This window comes from Scyliorhinus torazame, chromosome 1 (assembly GCF_047496885.1).
Source record: "Scyliorhinus torazame isolate Kashiwa2021f chromosome 1, sScyTor2.1, whole genome shotgun sequence".
In the NCBI taxonomy this organism is placed as follows: domain Eukaryota; kingdom Metazoa; phylum Chordata; class Chondrichthyes; order Carcharhiniformes; family Scyliorhinidae; genus Scyliorhinus; species Scyliorhinus torazame.
In genome coordinates this window covers 101,057,177-101,074,798 of record NC_092707.1, presented here as the reverse complement: position 1 = coordinate 101,074,798, position 17,622 = coordinate 101,057,177, and the positions used below count along the sequence as shown (strand labels likewise).

General features: G+C 49.6%; 1 protein-coding gene across 1 annotated transcript in view; it reads left to right on the top strand.

Moving 5' to 3' along the window:
- sxph (saxiphilin) overlaps positions 1-17,622 on the top strand; it is a 364,013-nt gene that overhangs the window by 262,009 nt on the left and 84,382 nt on the right. The window contains exon 6 of the mRNA XM_072498706.1: positions 15,861-15,925. Coding sequence (XP_072354807.1) covers positions 15,861-15,925 — 65 coding nt within the window. The remainder of the gene's footprint in view (positions 1-15,860; positions 15,926-17,622) is intronic.

The following is a 17,622-nucleotide window of genomic DNA, read 5'->3' as shown; positions in this document are numbered from 1 at the left end:
GGAGAAGATTGTAGTTTAGTCGGGTAGCATGGTCGGCACGGGCTTGGAGGGCCGAAGGGCCTGTTCCTGTGCTGTACTTTTCTTTGTTTGTTCTATAGTCCACACACAACCGTTGGGTACCGTCTGGTTTAGGTACCATCACTATGGGTGAGCTCCATTGGCTGCAGCCCACTTCAATTATGCCACTCTTCAGCATACTCTCAATCTCTCTGTTGACCTGTGCCAATTTTAAAGGATTAAGTCTATATGGATGTTGTTTGATAGGAACAGCATTTCCCACATCTACATCATGTATAGCCATTTTAGTACTTCCCAATTTATCTCTACAAACTTGTCCATGTGATATCATTAACTCTTTCAGGTCAGTTTGTTTTTCCTCTGGAAGGTAACTTAACAATTCATCCCAATTTTTAAGAACATCCTCATTTTCCAATTTAATTTGAGGTACGTCAAATTCACAGTCATCAGAATTTGGTTTGTCACTTTGGGTTAGAATCATTAAAGCCTCCTTTTTCTCTCCTTTCCTTTCAAAGTGGGGCAGCACGGTAGCATTGTGGATAGCACAATTGCTTCACAGCTCCAGGGTCCCAGGTTCGATTCCGGCTTGGGTCACTGTCTGTGCGGAGTCTGCACATCCTCCCCGTGTGTGCGTGGGTTTCCTCCGGGTGCTCCGGTTTCCTCCCACAGTCCAAAGATGTGCAGGTTAGGTGGATTGGCCATGATAAATTGCCCTTAGTGTCAAATATTGGGTGGGGTTACTGGGTTATGGGGATAGGGTGGAGGTGTTGACCTTGGGTAGGGTGCTCTTTCCAAGAGCTGGTGCAGACTCGATGGGCCGAATGGCCCCCTTCTGCACTGTAAATTCTATGATAAATTCTATGATAAAAGTACCTTTTAAGCATATTCACATGACACACTCGGTGAGTCTTCCTTCTATCTGGTGTTTTTACCACATCATTCACCTCACTCAATTTACTTTCAATCTGATACGGTCCACAAAACTAGCTTTTAAAGACTCCCCTACCACTGGTAACAACACTAAAACTTTATCCCCACTGGCAAAACTACGAACTTTGGATTTCTTGTCCGCTACCCGTTTCATCACATTTTGTGCAACTTTCAAATGTTGTCTAGCCAATTCACCTGCTCTATTTAATCGTTCCCGGAAATTTGGCACGTAATCCAATCGTGTAATTTCCGATTTCGCACCCACCAATTTTTCCTTAATCAATTTAAATGGTCCTCTTACCTCATGACCAAAAATTAGTTCAAAAGGACTAAATTTGGGAGACTCATTAGGTGCATCCCTAATTGCAAACAATATGAATGGGATCCCTTTATCCCAATCCTCTGGATAATCTTGACAATACGCCCTCAGCATTGTCTTTAATGTCTGATGCCACCTTTCCAACGCTCCCTGCGATTCTGGATGGTACGCAGTTGATTTAAATTGTTTTATTCCTAAGCTATCCATAACTTCTTTGAATAACTTTGAAGTAAAATTTGTTCCTTGATCCGATTGAATTTCTGTGGGTAGTCCATATCTAGTAAAGAATTTAAGTAACTCCTCCACAATCCTTTTAGCTGTAATATTATGTACTGGAATGGCGTCTGGAAACCTAGTAGACACATCCATTACAGTCAAAAGATATTGATTCCCATTTTTTGTTTTAGGAAGCGGTCCTACACAATCGATTAGGACCCTTGTAAAAGGTTCCTCAAATGCTGGAATGGGTATTAAGGGTGCTGGTTTTATCACTGCTTGAGGTTTCCCTATCACTTGACATGTGTGACATGATTGACAAAATTTAACTACATCTTTATGTAGTCCAGGCCAATAAAAATGTTTCTGGATTTTAGCTTGAGTTTTCCTTATTCCTAAATGATCTCCCACTGGTACCTCATGTGCAACTCGCAACACCTCCTTTCTATACCCTACCGGCAGTACTACTTGATGAACTTCTGCCCACTTTTCATCCGCCTGCGTATGTACAGGTCTCCATTTCTCATCAAGACATCATTTTTACGATAATAACACTCTGGTATACTCTCAGATTCCTCTTACGTATTTGCTTTCTGATATACCCGTTTTATTTCCACATCTTTCTGTTGTAACTCCGTCAATTTTCCTGAACTAAAAATATCCGCCTCGTGCTCCACATGTTCTTGTTCTTTTTCAACCATCTGATCAAAAATCGTTTCTGATAATTGCACTTCAACTTCATCTTCACTCTTTGATTTCTCCTCTTGTCTTAACCTGTGACTTTGCGACCTTGTTACTACACAATCCGGAAAAATCCCAGGATATTCGTCCTTCAACACTTCAGTTGACTGATTTTCCAATGGCTTATCAACCACAGTAGGCATCACTCCCACCTGTGATCCAGATATATCATTACCCAAGGTAAACTGTATTCCTGGACAAGATAGCATATCTATTACTCCTACTACCACTTCACCACTCTTCACTGTACTTTCCAGCCTTACCTTATATAATGTAACACTACGCCTCTCACCCTGAATTCCACATATCACCGCCTTTCCTGGCAACATTCTTCCCAAACTACATAATCCCTCATACCTTACCATTAAAAATTGACTAGCCCCTGTATCTCTTAAAATTGTGACTTCTTTACCTGCTCCTCCTGATGCACATGAGTAAACTTTACCCACACAAGTAAATTCTTTAAATACATCTGGCACCTTCTTATCAATTACTTCTTGAACAGGCTGTACAATCGTTTGCAGCTCCTTCGCTTCCCTTGGGCCTTCCTTTACCACTCTAACAAACCCCACTGTCTTATCCTGTTTTACCACATCAGCCTTCCCAGTGCTTTTCTTCAACCACCAACACTGTGACTTGACATGGCCTAGTTTATTATAGTGAAAACATCTGAAATTTTTCAATTCTTTTGCACCCTCCTGGATTTCTTTTTTAATCTGAGGTACACTCTCTTTATTGTCTCCCATCAGATCACCTTTACCTTAACCACTTGAGTATTTCTCATGTCCCCAGTTTCTATCCCTCACCGGCTGAAACTGATGTCGGAAACCAATCTTTGATTTATGAACTAATTCATAATCATCTGCCATTTCCGCTGCTCATCTCGCAGTTTTAACCCTCTGTTCTTCCACATGAGTTCTCACTACATCAGGAATTGAATTTTTTAACTCCCCCAAAAGTATAATTTCTCTAAGAGCTTCATACGTTTGGTCTATTTTCAAAGCCCTTATCCACCTATCAAAATTACTCTGTTTGAGCCTTTCAAACTCCATGTATGTTTGACCAAATTCTTTCCTTAAATTTCTAAACCTTTGTCTGTAAGCTTCAGGCACTAGCTCATACGTTCCAGATACCTCACCCGGTAGTGATGCAAACACTTCACTAGCCCTACCTACCAGCTTTGTTTGAATCAGTAACACCCACATGTCCTGTGGGCATTTCATTTGTTTAGCTACCTTCTCAAATTAAATTAAAAAAGGCTTCCATTTCCTTCTCGTCAAACCTTGGCAATGCTTGGACATATTTAAATAGTTCCTCACCACGTCTTCAACTGTGACGCTCTTTCTGACTATCCTCATCACTATCATCCAACTGTATGTTTCCCTTTACGTCTGCCAATTTTAACTGGTTGTCATGTTTCATGGCCATTTTCTGAAGTTCAAACTCCCTCTCTTTATCTTTTTCCCTGATCTGTATCTCCCTTTCTTTTTCTTTTTGTTCTGCTAGAGCTATTCTTTCTTTTCTCCTTTCTTCTCTCTCCTTTTCTTTTTCCTCTCTCTCTCTTTCTCTTTCCTCTCTCTCTCTTTCTCTTTCTTTTTCCTCTCTCTCACTCTCGTATGCAAACCGTTTTAATTCTTTCACATGCTCCATTTGTTTAATTTGCAACTGAATTTTTGCCATTTCCAATGAGTCAAACTCTATCTCAGGCAACTTTAAATGCTTAACTACCGCCATAATGACCACATCTTTTCACATTTTGTCAGGTAATGTTAACTGCATGTTCTTGCCAAATCTAGCAGTCTGCTTTTCGTTTCTGTCCGTAAAGTACTACGTGAGACATTCTCCACCCCCAAAAACTTCTGAGCCTCTGAAAAAGCCATTGTTCACAACACTCTCCCCACTTAAACTAAAATACCACACCGGAAAAGCAACAATCCTTCACTGTCTTTACGTTCACAAAGGCCAATCCAATAGATAGACTTTTATCCCCCTCAAGCCCCTAATTGTTATGGGGCTAGGCGTTTTCAGAACCCCACAATGTATCATGGAGTTCAACCAACCTCTCCCTTTAATGGATTTGTTGCTTTTCCTAGCACACGGCTTTTCCCTAGGTGTGGGATTACAATTATGGACACGTGGGTTTTAAACACAAAACAATGTTTATTCCATGAACTCAACTTAACATCTTAAATAAACATTGGGTCTCTTAACACCCCTTACTTCAAAGATAACTCAGAAAATATTGCAACAGTAAATAATTCCTTAAAATGTTCCTTCAAACTTCCAAGAGACTTAACACCTTTAAACAAAATCACATCAGGTTAAAGGCTTTACTATGATGAGTTAAAATCACCCAAATGATCCGGAGAAGGTCTTTTATGGCAGACATCACAGCAAATCCAGCTCACTGCAAAACACAGACACTCACAAGCTCTTTTCAAACTGAAACTAAAAACCTGCAGCTCTCTGGAAACACACAGACACACGCCAGCTCTTTTTCAAAAACTGCAAAACTAAAACTGCAAAATGGCTGACGTGACCTAAGCTCCACCCACTCTCTGACATCACTGTTTTCTTAAAGGTACATTGCTTAAAACATCCATGTCTTAAAGGTACCCTCACATGACAGCTTTCTATTAATTAACCAATCCTCTGTCCATGCTACTACTTTACCCTTAACGCCATGCATCTTTATCTTATGCAGCAACCTTTTGTGTGGCATCTTGTCAAAAGCTCTTTTTTTCTTCTGGGAAATAAAACTAGCCCAGCCAGCGACGCCCACATCCCGTAAACAAATTTTTAAAAATCTCTTATCCACCTTGTAAATTTGTTCCGACACAATCTTTGTACCAGTTACCACAGCACAACCCACTGGCTGATATGTCGGTCTCATGCTTGTCCTCATGCAGTGTTTTGTTTGAAACCCCTCAGTTTGATCTTGATGTGATTGGCTGGTCTTCACGTAATGGAATGAGTCAGCAGGCAGTACACTGCCACTTGGAAGGTTAGGACAGTAGCAATGGGTAATAGCCCGCACAGGACCTAGGGGGTGGGAATGATTATCTTCCCTGTGGCCCTTGTGGAGTACGAGGCGGGGGATCTCTATTAATCTCTCAATAAAAGATCAGCCAGTAAGGCACTGAGTAGAAAGGAACCCGGTATGGATCTACCGGGCTGTGAATGTATTGTTTTGTAAATAAAAACATTTCTTTATTTTACTCGATGTGGACTCCCCTTGTCCTTATTAAAGAATGGACCTAGGCAATACCAGCTGTCAGGGATAGGAGCATGAGATTACAAGCCAGCATCAGATCTCCAATACAATACTAAGACAGATAATTGCACTCATGCCAGATGAAGAATTTTCCTGCTTGTGCGTCAATGCGAAGCAGTTTTGATTGCACATTGAAGCATAAGAAATGAAGCCTTATGTCAAAATCGGGGCACATTGAGACTTGTGACGTAGGAATGCCTTCAAACCAAATGGTGTGAGCCCCTCCAGCCCCTCAGGTTTGACAGGATCATGTTTACTGAGGGAATAAAACTTAAAAGCGAGACTCCTTGGCCACTGTACAAACTTAGTGCAGTCTTTATTTTAAAGTATTTTTATTCCAAATTTTCAACTTTTTACATTTTACAACAATAACAAACCCATCCAACACATTAGACAACCCACCCACCCAGACCGCCCCTCTGCCCCCCACCCCTCCCTCAGCATTCAACGGTAGCCAACTCTCCAAAATGCAGAATGAATAAACCCCAACTTCTGTAAAACCCATCACTCTTAGAACTAATTTCACCTTCTCCATGGCTAAGAACTCCAGCAGGTCCCCCCGCCATGCCGAAGCACAGGGTGGAGAAGCTGACCTCCACCCTTGCAAAACCCGCCTGCGAGCAATCAGCGAGGCAAAGGCTAAGACAACTACCCCACACCCATCTGTAACTCCGGCCGGCCCGACAACCCGAATATGGCTTCCAGGGGACCGGGCTCCACATCTAAAAACGAAATACCCGAATTGGTGCCGAAAACCACCCTCCAAAACCTTCCCAGCTTCAGGCAGGACCAAAACATATGCACATGGTTGGCTGGACCCCTCCCACGTCGCTCACGGGTATCCTCCACCCCCTCAAACAGCTGGCTCATCCTTGACTTTATCAGGTGCGCCCTATACACCACCTTCAGCTGTATCAGCCCCAGCCTCGTACACAAAGTGGAGGCATTCACCTTCCGCAGCACCTCACACCACAATCCCTCCTCCAATCCCGCCCCCCCCCCCCCAACTCTTCCTACCACTTAGCCTTAAACCCCTCCATGGACACTTTACCCTCCTCCACTATCCTCCCATAAATCGTCAAGATGATCCCCCTCTCCAGCCCCCCCCTCGCTGACAGCAACCTCTCCAACAATGAAGAGGCGGAAGCTATCAGGAAAGTCAGGAAGACCTTCCTCGCAGTGTCCCGCTCCTGCATGTACCGGAACTCTCCACTCACGCCAACCCCAACTTCTCACTGAGCTCCTTCAAACTCGCAAATCGCCCTCCCAGAAACAAATCCTTCATATCCCCGGCTCAAATGCGTGATTTCCCCGATCGGCAATCACCCCCCCCCCACCCCGGCATTCCTGGTCCCAACCTAAAATGCTGCCGGAACTGTCTCCAAATCCTCAGCATGGCCACCACCACTGGACTCACCGACTACTTCCCTGGGCCATCGGGAGCGGCGCTGTTGCCAGCGCCCACAACCCCGACCCCCTACATGAGCCCGCCTCCATCCTTACCCACAAAGCCACCACCTTCCCATTCCATCCCTGAATCTTCTCTGCATTTGCCACCCAATAGCAGTACATCAGATTCGGGAGGCGTAACCCACCCGACTGCCATTCACTCTGTAGCACCACCTTCCTTATTCTGGCCACCTCCTCCACCCATACAGGCTACGAGATCAGCCTATCCACCCCTTCTGAAAAATGCATGGGCATAAAAACCGATTGGCACTGAAATAAAAACATAAATCACGGTAAAATGTTCATCTTCACCGCCGGTACTTGGCCCATCAACGACAGAGGAAGATTATCCCACCTCAACAAATCAGCCTTCACCCACCCACCAGGCTAGAGAAATTAAAATTCCAAAGACCTGCCCAGTCCCGGGCCACCTTCACCCCCAGGGCCGGGATTCTCCCCTACCCGGCGGGGCGGAGGGTCCCAGCGGGATGGAGTGGCGGGAACCACTCCAGCGTTGGGCCGCCCCGAAGGTGCGGATTTCTCCTCACCTAAGCCCTCACCTTGAGGGCTTAGGTGTGTGGTTGGCGCGCCGGAGTGGTTGGCGCGCCGCCGGCCGGCGGGAAAGGCCTTTGGCACCACGCCAGCCAGGGCCGAAGGGATTCCGCTGGCCGGCGGAAGTCTGCGCATGCGCGGGAGCGTCAGCAGCTGCTGACATCATCCCCGCGCATGCGCAGGGGGGCGTGTCTCTTCCGCCTTGGCCATCGCAGAGGCTATGGCCGAGGCGGAAGGAAAAGGGTGCCGCCACGGCACAGGTCCACCCGCGGATCGGTGGGCCCTGATCGCGGGCCAGGCCACCGTGGGTGCACCTCCCGGGGCCAGATCGCCCCGCGCCCTCCCCCAGGACCCCGGAGCCTGCCCGCGCCGCCAGTCCCGCCGGTAAGGTAGGTGGTTTGATTCACGCCGGCGAGACTGGCATGACAGCAGCGGGACTTTGGTCCATCGCGGGCCGGAGAAACGCCGGGGGGTGCCCGTCGACCGGCGCGGCGCGATTCCCGCCCCCACCAAATTTCCGCTGCCGGAGAATTCAGGGAGGGCGGGATTCACGCCGCCTCCCGGTGATTCTCCGACCCAGCGGGGGGTCGGAGAATCCCGCCCCAGATACCTAAAGTGAGATGCAGCCACACGGAATGGCTGCCCCTCAACTCCGCCGCGGCCCCTGGAGAGGAAACCACAAAATATTCACTCTTCCCCAAATTCAGCTTATACCCTGAGAACGCCCCAAATCTTTTAAGCAAGCCCCCCACTGAGGAGCCCGGCTCTGCAATGTATAACAACAAATCATCCACGTACAAGGGCACCCTATGCTCCATTCCATCCCCAACCCCCCATCCCCTTCCACAACTCCTTGCCCCTCAGTGCAATGGCCAAGGGCTCTATCACAAACAGAAGGGGGGACGCCCCTGCCTCGTCCCCGTGTCAATACAAAATACCCTGAATTCATCATTCGTGTGCACACTCGCCATCGGCGACTTATATAGCACCTGCCCCCTTGTCACAGACTTCAGCCCAATCCCAAATTTCTCCAATACCGCAATCAGATACCTCTACTCTTCACCAGTCCCACTAACCCCCTCATGTTCCACATCACCATTCTGACTGAGGGTCTCTCACCACCCCTCTGCCTATCCGCCATCACCATTACCCCAGGCCCCGCCCATCTCGCCAGACCCACCACATCCTTTTTTTACCGTTGACTCCGTCCCCCACTCCATGAATACCCCCATCCACTTCCTCTTGCAAACACCTCTCCCAGTAGCGATCCTCTCCTCCCCCATTTACACCTCCCAGGTCCATCGAAACCTGCTCGACAAGGCTCCAGCGACCGCGGCCCCTCCCCCCACCACATTCCCGTTCACTAGCCAACCTTCGATTTCCAGTGCGGCTACCCAATGCCAGAGCCAGCCCCTCCCTCCCCAACCCCTCCTCAGTAACCCGGCCCCACATGCCCAACACTGCACCCAAAAAGAAAACGCCCCCAACACATGTAAATAACCCCCATTTATTTTTTGGGGGAAAATATATTTATTCAAATTTTTCAACAAATTTTTAACACACCCCCCCCCCCAACAAGAAAAAGAAACAAAAACACAACAAGCAGAAATTATACATAGGATTTCCCCCAGATACATTAACCCCCCCCATATAACAGTAGAAAACACAAATAGGGAAACCCCCCACCTTAGCCCAAACGCCACCCCAAAAGAACCCCCCGGGTTGCTGCTGCTGACCTCCTCCTAACGCTCCGCGAGATAGTCTAGGAACGGTTGCCACCGCCTGAAGAACCCCTGCACAGACCCTTGTAGGGCAAACTTTATCCTCTCCAGCTTGATGAACCCTGCCATGTCATTAATCCAAGCTTCCACACTAGGGGGCTTTGCATCTTTCCATAATAGCAAAATCCTCCGCCGGGCTACCAGGGAAGTAAAGGCCAGAATACCGGCCTCTTTTGCCTCCTGCACTCCCGGCTCGTCCGATACCCCAAATAATGCTAACCCCCAGCTCGGCTTGACCCGGGTGTTCACCACCGTGGACATAGTCCTCGCAAAACCCCTACAAAACCCATCCAGCGCTGCCCAATAATAGCCACATAGATTTGGCAGCGCCAGCCCCCCCCCCCCCCCCCCGTCCCTGCTACGCTCCAGAAACCCCCTCTTCACCCTCGGGGTCTTATTCGCCCACACAAATCCCATGATGCTCCTGCTTACCCGTTTGAAAAAGGCCTTGGGGATCAAAATGGGAAGGCACTGGAACACAAAGAGAAACCTCGGAAGGACCGTCATTTTGACCGACTGCACCCTACCCGCTAGTGAGAGTGGCAGCGTATCCCATCTTTTAAAATTCTCCTCCATCTGCTCCACCAACTGCGTCAAATTGAGCTTGTGCAGGGCCGCCCAACTCCTAGCTATCTGGATACCCAGGTACCGAAAACTCCTTTCCGCCCTCTTCAGCGGTAGCTCGTCTATCCCCCTTCCCTGGTCCCCTGAATGACCACAAAGAGCTCATTCTTCCCTACGTTGAGTTTATACCCCGAAAAGTCCCCAAACTCCCTAAGGATCCGCATGACCTCCGCCATCCCCTCCACAGGATCCGCAACATACAACAACAGGTCATCGGCATACAACGACGCCCGGTGTTCCTCTCCCCCCCGAACCAATCCCCTCCATTTCCTGGACTCCCTCAGTGCCATGGCCAGCGGCTCAATTGCCAGTGCAAACAGCAAGGGAGATAAGGGACACCCCTGCCTCGTACCCCGGTACAGCCGAAAGTACTCCGACCTCCGCCGGTTCGTAGCCACACTCGCCACAGGGGCTCTATATAGCAGCCTGACCCAGCTGATGAACACCTTCCCGAACTCAAACCTCCGCAACACTTCCCAAAGATACTCCCACTCCACCCGATCAAAGGCCTTCTCCGCGTCCATAGCTGCCACTACCTCCGCTTCCCCCTCCACCGAGGGCATCATGATGACATTGAGGAGCCTCCGCACATTTGTGTTTAGCTGCCTACCCTTCACAAATCCCGTCTGGTCCTCATGAATCACCCCCGGGACACAGTCCTCAATTCTCGCAGCCAGCACCTTCGCCAGAAACTTAGCGTCAACATTGAGGAGCGAGATCGGTCTATACGACTCACATTGCAATGGATCCTTCTCCCGCTTCAAAATCAAAGAAATCAGCGCCCTGGACATTGTCGGGAGCAAGGTCCCCTCCTCCATCCCCTCATTAAAAGTCCTCACTAGCAACGGGCCCAGCAGGTCCACGTATTTCCTGTTAAATTCAACCGGGAACCCATCCGGCCCCGGGGCCTTCCCCGCCTGCATGCTCCCCAATCCTTTAACCAGCTCCCCCAGCCCAATCGGCGCCCCCAGCCCAATCACCTGCTCCTCCTTCACCCTCAGGAACCTCAGCTGATCTAGGAATCGTCACATCCCCTCCTCCCCCGCTGGGGGCTCAGACCTGTACAGATCCCCATAGAAGTCCCTAAATACCTCATTTATTCTCACCGCATCCCACATCGTATTCCCCCCTCTATCCCTAACTCCACTAATCTCCCTTTTTGCCTCCCTCTTACGAAGCTAATGTGCCAGCATGTGACTCGCCTCCTCCCCATACTCATACGCCGCCCCTTGCGCTTTCCTCCACTGTGCCTCTGCTTCCCCCGTGGTCATCAGGTCGAATTCCGTCTGGAGGTTCCGTCTCTCCCTAAGTAGCTCCCCCCCCTCCTCTGCATAACTCCTGTCCACCCTTAAAATCTCCCCCACCAACCTCTCCCTCTCCCTCCTCTCTCGCTTCTCCCTTTGGGCCCTAATGGAGATTAGCTCTCCCCTGACCACCGCCTTCAACTCCTCCCAGACTACCCCCACCTGCACCTCCCCGTTGTCGTTGGCCTCCAAGTATCTTTCAATACACCCCCGAACCCGCCCGCACACCCCTCATCCGCCAACAGTCCCATCACGTGGCGCCACAGCGGGTGCTGGTCCCTCTCCTCCCCCAACTCCAACTCCACCCAATGCGGGGCGTGGTCCGAGATGGCTATGGCCGAATATTCCGTTCCCTCCACTTTCGGGATTAGCGCCCTACTCAAGATGAAAAAATCTATCCGGGAGTAGGCTTTATGGACGTGGGGAAAAAAGGAAAATTCCCTGGCCAGCGGCCTGGCAAACCTCCATGGATCCACTCCCCCAATCTGGTCCATAAACCCCCTGAGCACCTTGTCCGCAGCCGGCCTCTTACCCGTCCTGGACCTAGAATGGTCCAGTGCTGGGTCCAGCACCGTAAGTCAGCTGACGCCTGCTGACCCCGGCCTCTCCCGCCATTCCATCGACCCCCCAGTGTGAGAATCCCCCCACCCCTTGGCAATCAGTGTGCGCTCCTCTCCAGCACCGCCCTTCCCCCCTGGCCCCGCCCCCTTCCTTCCCTAGCATGGGAAAAAGCCTGCGCTTTCCATCTAAGCCAGACCCGCCACCTCTGGCGCAGCTCCTTTTTGCCAGGACCCGATGAGCCCCATCCAGCTCCAGAGGCCTTGGGAAAGCTCCCGCGCCCATCAGCGAATTGAACATCGTGCCCACATATGTCCCGGCATCGGGCCCCTCCACTCCTTCAGGGAGACCCAGAATCTGAAGATTCTTCCACCTCGACCTATTCTCCAGGTCCTCTTGTGCAGCGCCTCGTGCGCCTCCACCTTCACCGCCAGGCCCAAGATCTCGTCCTCGTTCTCCGAGGCTTTTTGCCGCACCTCCCGGATCGCCGCCCCTTGGACCTTCTGGGTCTCCACAAGCTTCTCAATCGAAGCCTTCATTGGCGCCAGCATTTCTGCCTTCAGCTCCGCAAAGCAGCGTTTAAGGAACTCCTGCTGCTCCTGCGACCACTGCGCCCACGCTGCTTGGTCTCCACCCGCCGCCATCTTGCTTCTCCTCTCTCGCACTTTCCGCTGCCCCAAAATGTTCTTAACCGCTCCACTCCTGGTCCAATCCATACAGTGCTGGGGGAACCATACTGTCACCTTCCCACACTGGGAGCCGTCGAACAATTGCCGTTGGGGCCCCTCTAAAGAGCCCAAAAGTCCGTTCCTGGCGGGAGCTGCCGAACGTGCGACCTACCTCGGCATAGCCACAACCAGAAGTCTTCAATAACCCCCCATTTAAGGAACAGAAACAAAACACCAATCCAAATAGAAAACCCTCAATAAGAGAAACAATCCCGGCCCCCACCAACCAAGTCCAAATCCCAACTCTCACCTCAGCCCCAGTCCCACAGCCTAACAAACGCCTCCGCTGCCTCCAGCATCTCAAAATAAAAGTCCTTCTAATTGTGCGTCACTCTCAGCTTCTCTGGGTAGACCATTCCAAATCTCACTTTGCTGCCTTTCAATGCTGCTTTCACCCATCCAAAGGCTGCCCCCCCTTCTCGACAATTCTGCCATTAGATCTTGTTATATGTGTATAACCAATGCCTTCCCACTTCACCTCTCGTCTCTGCTCCGCCCAGCACAAAACCTTCGCCTTCACGTGGTAGCTGTGGAAACAGCTTAGGCTTCAGCCTGAGCGACCGATGTGCCCTATACAACCTGAAGAGGGAGGGTTCTTCCCCCTCCCCCATTAATTCAACAAATATCTTTGCAAAGTACTCTGTCAGCCTCGGGCTCTCCACATCCTCAGGCAGACCCACAATTCTCAGATTTTGCCTCCTCGGCCTGTTCTCCAGTTCCTCCACCTTAGCTCTGAGCCCTTTGCTGGCCACCCTCTGCAACTCCTCACCCATCGAGGTGAACTGGTTGCTGTGCTGTGACAATGCCTCCCCCCCCCCCCTTCAACTTCTCTCCTTGCACCCGCACCTCGACCGACGTCTTCATCACTGCTGTCTTTACCAGGGCAATCACTTCCTCCAAAGCACCTCCAAATGCTTGGCAAACAGCCTCTCAAACTCCGACATCATCTTGGTCAGTTTCCACCGTGAGGGGAGTGGCCCCACCCGATGACCCAGCCCCCACCATCTTTCTTCCTGCAGGCCTCACTCACCGGCGGACTTTCACTCGTCCCCTTCTTTCCAGCACCTTTCTTCTGGAACTTCGACATTCCCCAACCTCCTCATGACTTCCCACACCAACTCATCCAAAAACACCAGAGCTGTGCTATCCAGAAAGGCAATATCACTATTTTCCCTTTCCAAGCACCTGTAAGAAAATGCCAGAAAATAGAAGCATCTTGTGGGCAGCACGGTAGCATTCTGGATAGCACAATTGCTTCACAGCTCCAGGGTCCCAGGTTCGATTCCCGGCTTGGGTCACTGTCTGTGCGGAGTCTGCATGTCCTCCCCGTGTGTGCGTGGGTTTCCTCCGGGTGCTCCGGTTTCCTCCCACAGTCCAAAGATGTGCGGGTTAGGTGGATTGGCCGTGATAAATTGCCCTTAGTGTCCAAAATTGCCCTTAGTGTTGGGTGGAGGTGTTGACCTTGGGTAGGGTGCTCTTTCCAAGAGCCAGTGCAGACTCGATGGGCCGAATGGCCTCCTTCTGCACTGTAAATTCTATGATAATCTATGAAAACCACTTCTGAGACCAGGATCAAAGTCCATAAACCAGAGACTCTATTAGGAGCCACTTTTTTTTTTCAAATTTAGAGTACCCAATTATTATTTTCCAATTAAGGGGTAATTTAGCATGGCCAATCCACCTACTCTGCACATCCTTGGGTTGTGGGGGTGAAACCCACACACACACGGGGAGAATGTGCAAACTCCACACGGACAGTGACCCAGAGCAGGGATCGAACCCGCGTCCTCAGTGCCGTAGGTAGCAGTGCTAACCACTGAGCCACCGTGCCGCCCCTAGCAGGAGCCACCTAACATGTGATCTCCATCTACATGTGGCCATCAGAAGTCAGGTGCTGAGCTTCTTAAGTGTTGTTGGAGCTGCACTCATCCAGGCAAGTGGAGGGTATTCCATCACACTCTTGATTTGTGCCTTGTTGAGGGTGGACAGGCTTTGGGGAGTCAGGAGGTGAGTTACTTTCACATGGATTCCCAAACTCTGACCTACTTTTGTAATCACAGTAATTATATGACGAGTCCGGTTCCTGGTCAATGGTAACCCTCAGGATGCTGATAGTTGGGGATTCAGTGATGATAATGCCATTGAATGTCAGGGGGGCAATGTTTAGATTCTCTCTTATTGGAGATGGCCATTGCCTTGCACTTGTGTGGCGCAAATGGTTCTTGCCAGTTACCAGGATATTTTCCAGGTCTTACTGCATTTGGACATGGACTGCTTCGGTATCTTGAGGCATTGCTAATGTGCTGAACATTGTGCAGTCATCAGCGAACATTCCACTTCTGACCTTATAATAGCAGAAAGATCATTGATGAAGCAGCTGAAGATAGTTGGACCTAGGGTACTACCCTGAGGAACTCCTGCAGTGATGTCCTGGGACTGAGATGATTGACCTCTAACAACAACTATCATCGTCCTTTGTGCCGGGTATGACTCCAACCAACAGAGGGCTTTTTCTAAATTTCAATTTACTCCAGTTTTGCTCGGACCTCTTGATACCACACTCAATTAAATGCTGCCTTGAGGTCAAGGACAGCCATTCTCACCTCGCACCTCTTGAGTTCAGCTCTCTTGTCCATGTTTGGACCAAGGCAGCAGTGAGGTCAGGAACTGAGTGATCCTGGTAGAATCAAAACTGAGCATCAGTGAGCAGGTTATTGCTGAGTAAGTGCCACTTGGTAGCATTATTGCTGACACCTTCCATCACTTTGCTGAGTATCAAGAGTAGACTGATGGGATGGTAATTGGCCGGGTTGGATTTATCTTGCTGCTTGTGTATCAGAACATACCTGGGCAATTTTCCACATTGCTGGGGAGGTGCCAGTGTTGTAGCTGTACTGGAACAGCTTGACTAGGGGTGTGACTAGTTCTGGAGCACATCTTCAGTACTATTGTCAGGGCCCATAGCTTTTTCAGTATCTGGTGCCTTCAGCTGTTTCTTAGTATCATCTGGAATGAATCGAGCTGATGACTGGCATCTATGATGCTGGAGACCTTAGGAGGCCGAGATGGATCATCCACTTGGTACTTCCAGTAAAGGATGGTTGCAAATGCATCAGCCTTTTCTCTTGCACTGATGTGCTGGGCTCCCCCATCATTGTGGATGGGGATATTTGTGAAGTCTGTTAGTTGTCCAATTGTCCACCACCACCCACTTCTGGATGTGGCAGGAGTTTAGATCTGATCTGTTGGTTATGGTATCGCTTAGCTCTGCCTATCACAAAATGCTTTTGCTGCTTTGTAGAATTCCCTGCTTAATGCAAGTACAAAGTATCTAAGATGCTTCTATTTTCTGGCATTTTCTTACAGGTGCTTGGAAAGGGAAAATAGTGATATTGCCTTTCTGGATAGCACAGCTCTGGTCAACGTCAATGGTGAGTAAACTTTTGCATATTTTTATTTCCTTCAGGGTAGGTGGATTGGCCACGCTAAGTTGCCCCTTAACTGGAAAAAATGAATTGGGTACTCTAAATTTTTTTTTTTTTAATGATTTCCTTCAAGGTTTTATTTTGCTCGAGCAGCGGCTCCCAAACTGGGTTCCATGGAATTCTGGGGTTCAGCAGGACTCCTCCTGGGGTTCCGCAGGACTCCACCTGGGGTTCCACAGGACACCACCTGGGGTTCCGCAGGACTCCTCCTGGGGTTCCGCAGGATTCCTCCTGGGGTTCTGTAGGAATACTCCAGGGGTCCGATGATCGGTCGGATCATTTTAAATTATAAAATAGCTTTCCTTTCAGCTTGCCCAATCGAAGGCGCCAGTTTCACTTTGTTGGCTACTGATAGGCACTCTAGCCAGCCTATCAGCAGCGAATTAACTGAGAAGCCAGCCTCTGATTGGATGAGCTGGAGACACTTTAATTTAAACTCAGGTAAGTGAGGGGCCAGAGCCCAAGAAGAGCCTTGGCTGGCCCCGAGAGAGGGGTGAATGAGTGGGAGTGAATGAGTGCGTCCGAATGAGTGGGCGTGGCTGAGGGAGTGGGTGAGTGAGGAAGTGGGCAAGACTGAGTGAGTGGACGAGTCTGAGGGAGTGGGTCAGCACCAGTACCCCCCTCAAGAGGACAACAGGATATTGTGGGGCCTAGAATCAAAAGGAATCTAAACTAGTCCCAACTGTAAAACAGGGGGGGGGATCCATTCCAGTTGGGTGGGCTGTCAGAGCGACCCCCAAACTGGGGCGTGCCCTGGGAGGAAGGACCAACCAGCCACCCCCCCGGAATCGCTGTACCCCCCCCACCCACAATCAGGACCACTCAAAAAAAGCCAACTTAGGTTCATATCTGAGTGTCCATGACATCAAAGCTCACCATCCAATTCCACAACAGCCAGCCCTCACAGACACCCCTAACAGGCAAAGAAGGCGACCTCATCCACATCAGGAGAATGACTGGATCCCCACTAAAGGGGGGTCCAATAAACCCCAGTCCTTAACAGGATAATACACGGCCCACCTGAGTCTGAAGAAGAAAAGGCACAGACAAAAGTAAAAAGAAAACTTTGCCTATGGTGGACCTTCCTTGAACATAGAGAGGACAGAACTAACCTTTACCAATCACACCCTCCACCCCTCCCCCCGCACCAGCTTTACTCATCCGCCACCACCAGCCCCCCAAGGATACATTAGGATAAAGAAACTGTGCACAATACCCAAAATCAATATTCTGCTTAACATGAAAAAACCTAATTAAATCAGGACAACCAATCGTGCAGGTCGTCACCCCTGAAATATTTACTTCACTGCAAACAGATGAATTGACAACATTAACAGACAACAACATGATTATCAAGGAGTAAAGTCCAGAGTAACAACTGAGGAATGAGGCCGCCATCAGGATAAAGACCACTCCACTGACGCATAAAGCAGGTAGACTTCCAGGATAAAGCACAATCTGAAATGGAGGGTATCCTTCAGGATCTTCCAAGGATTCCAATGGTCAGGACACGAACCTCATTCGTTCCAACATGCCGAATTGACCGAACGCAGGTAGTCAAATACCTAGGCTCCAACAGTGAGGCTGGCTCAGGTGACCCCCATTCCCTCTCAACTGACAACAAGAACAAGATCATACAGACC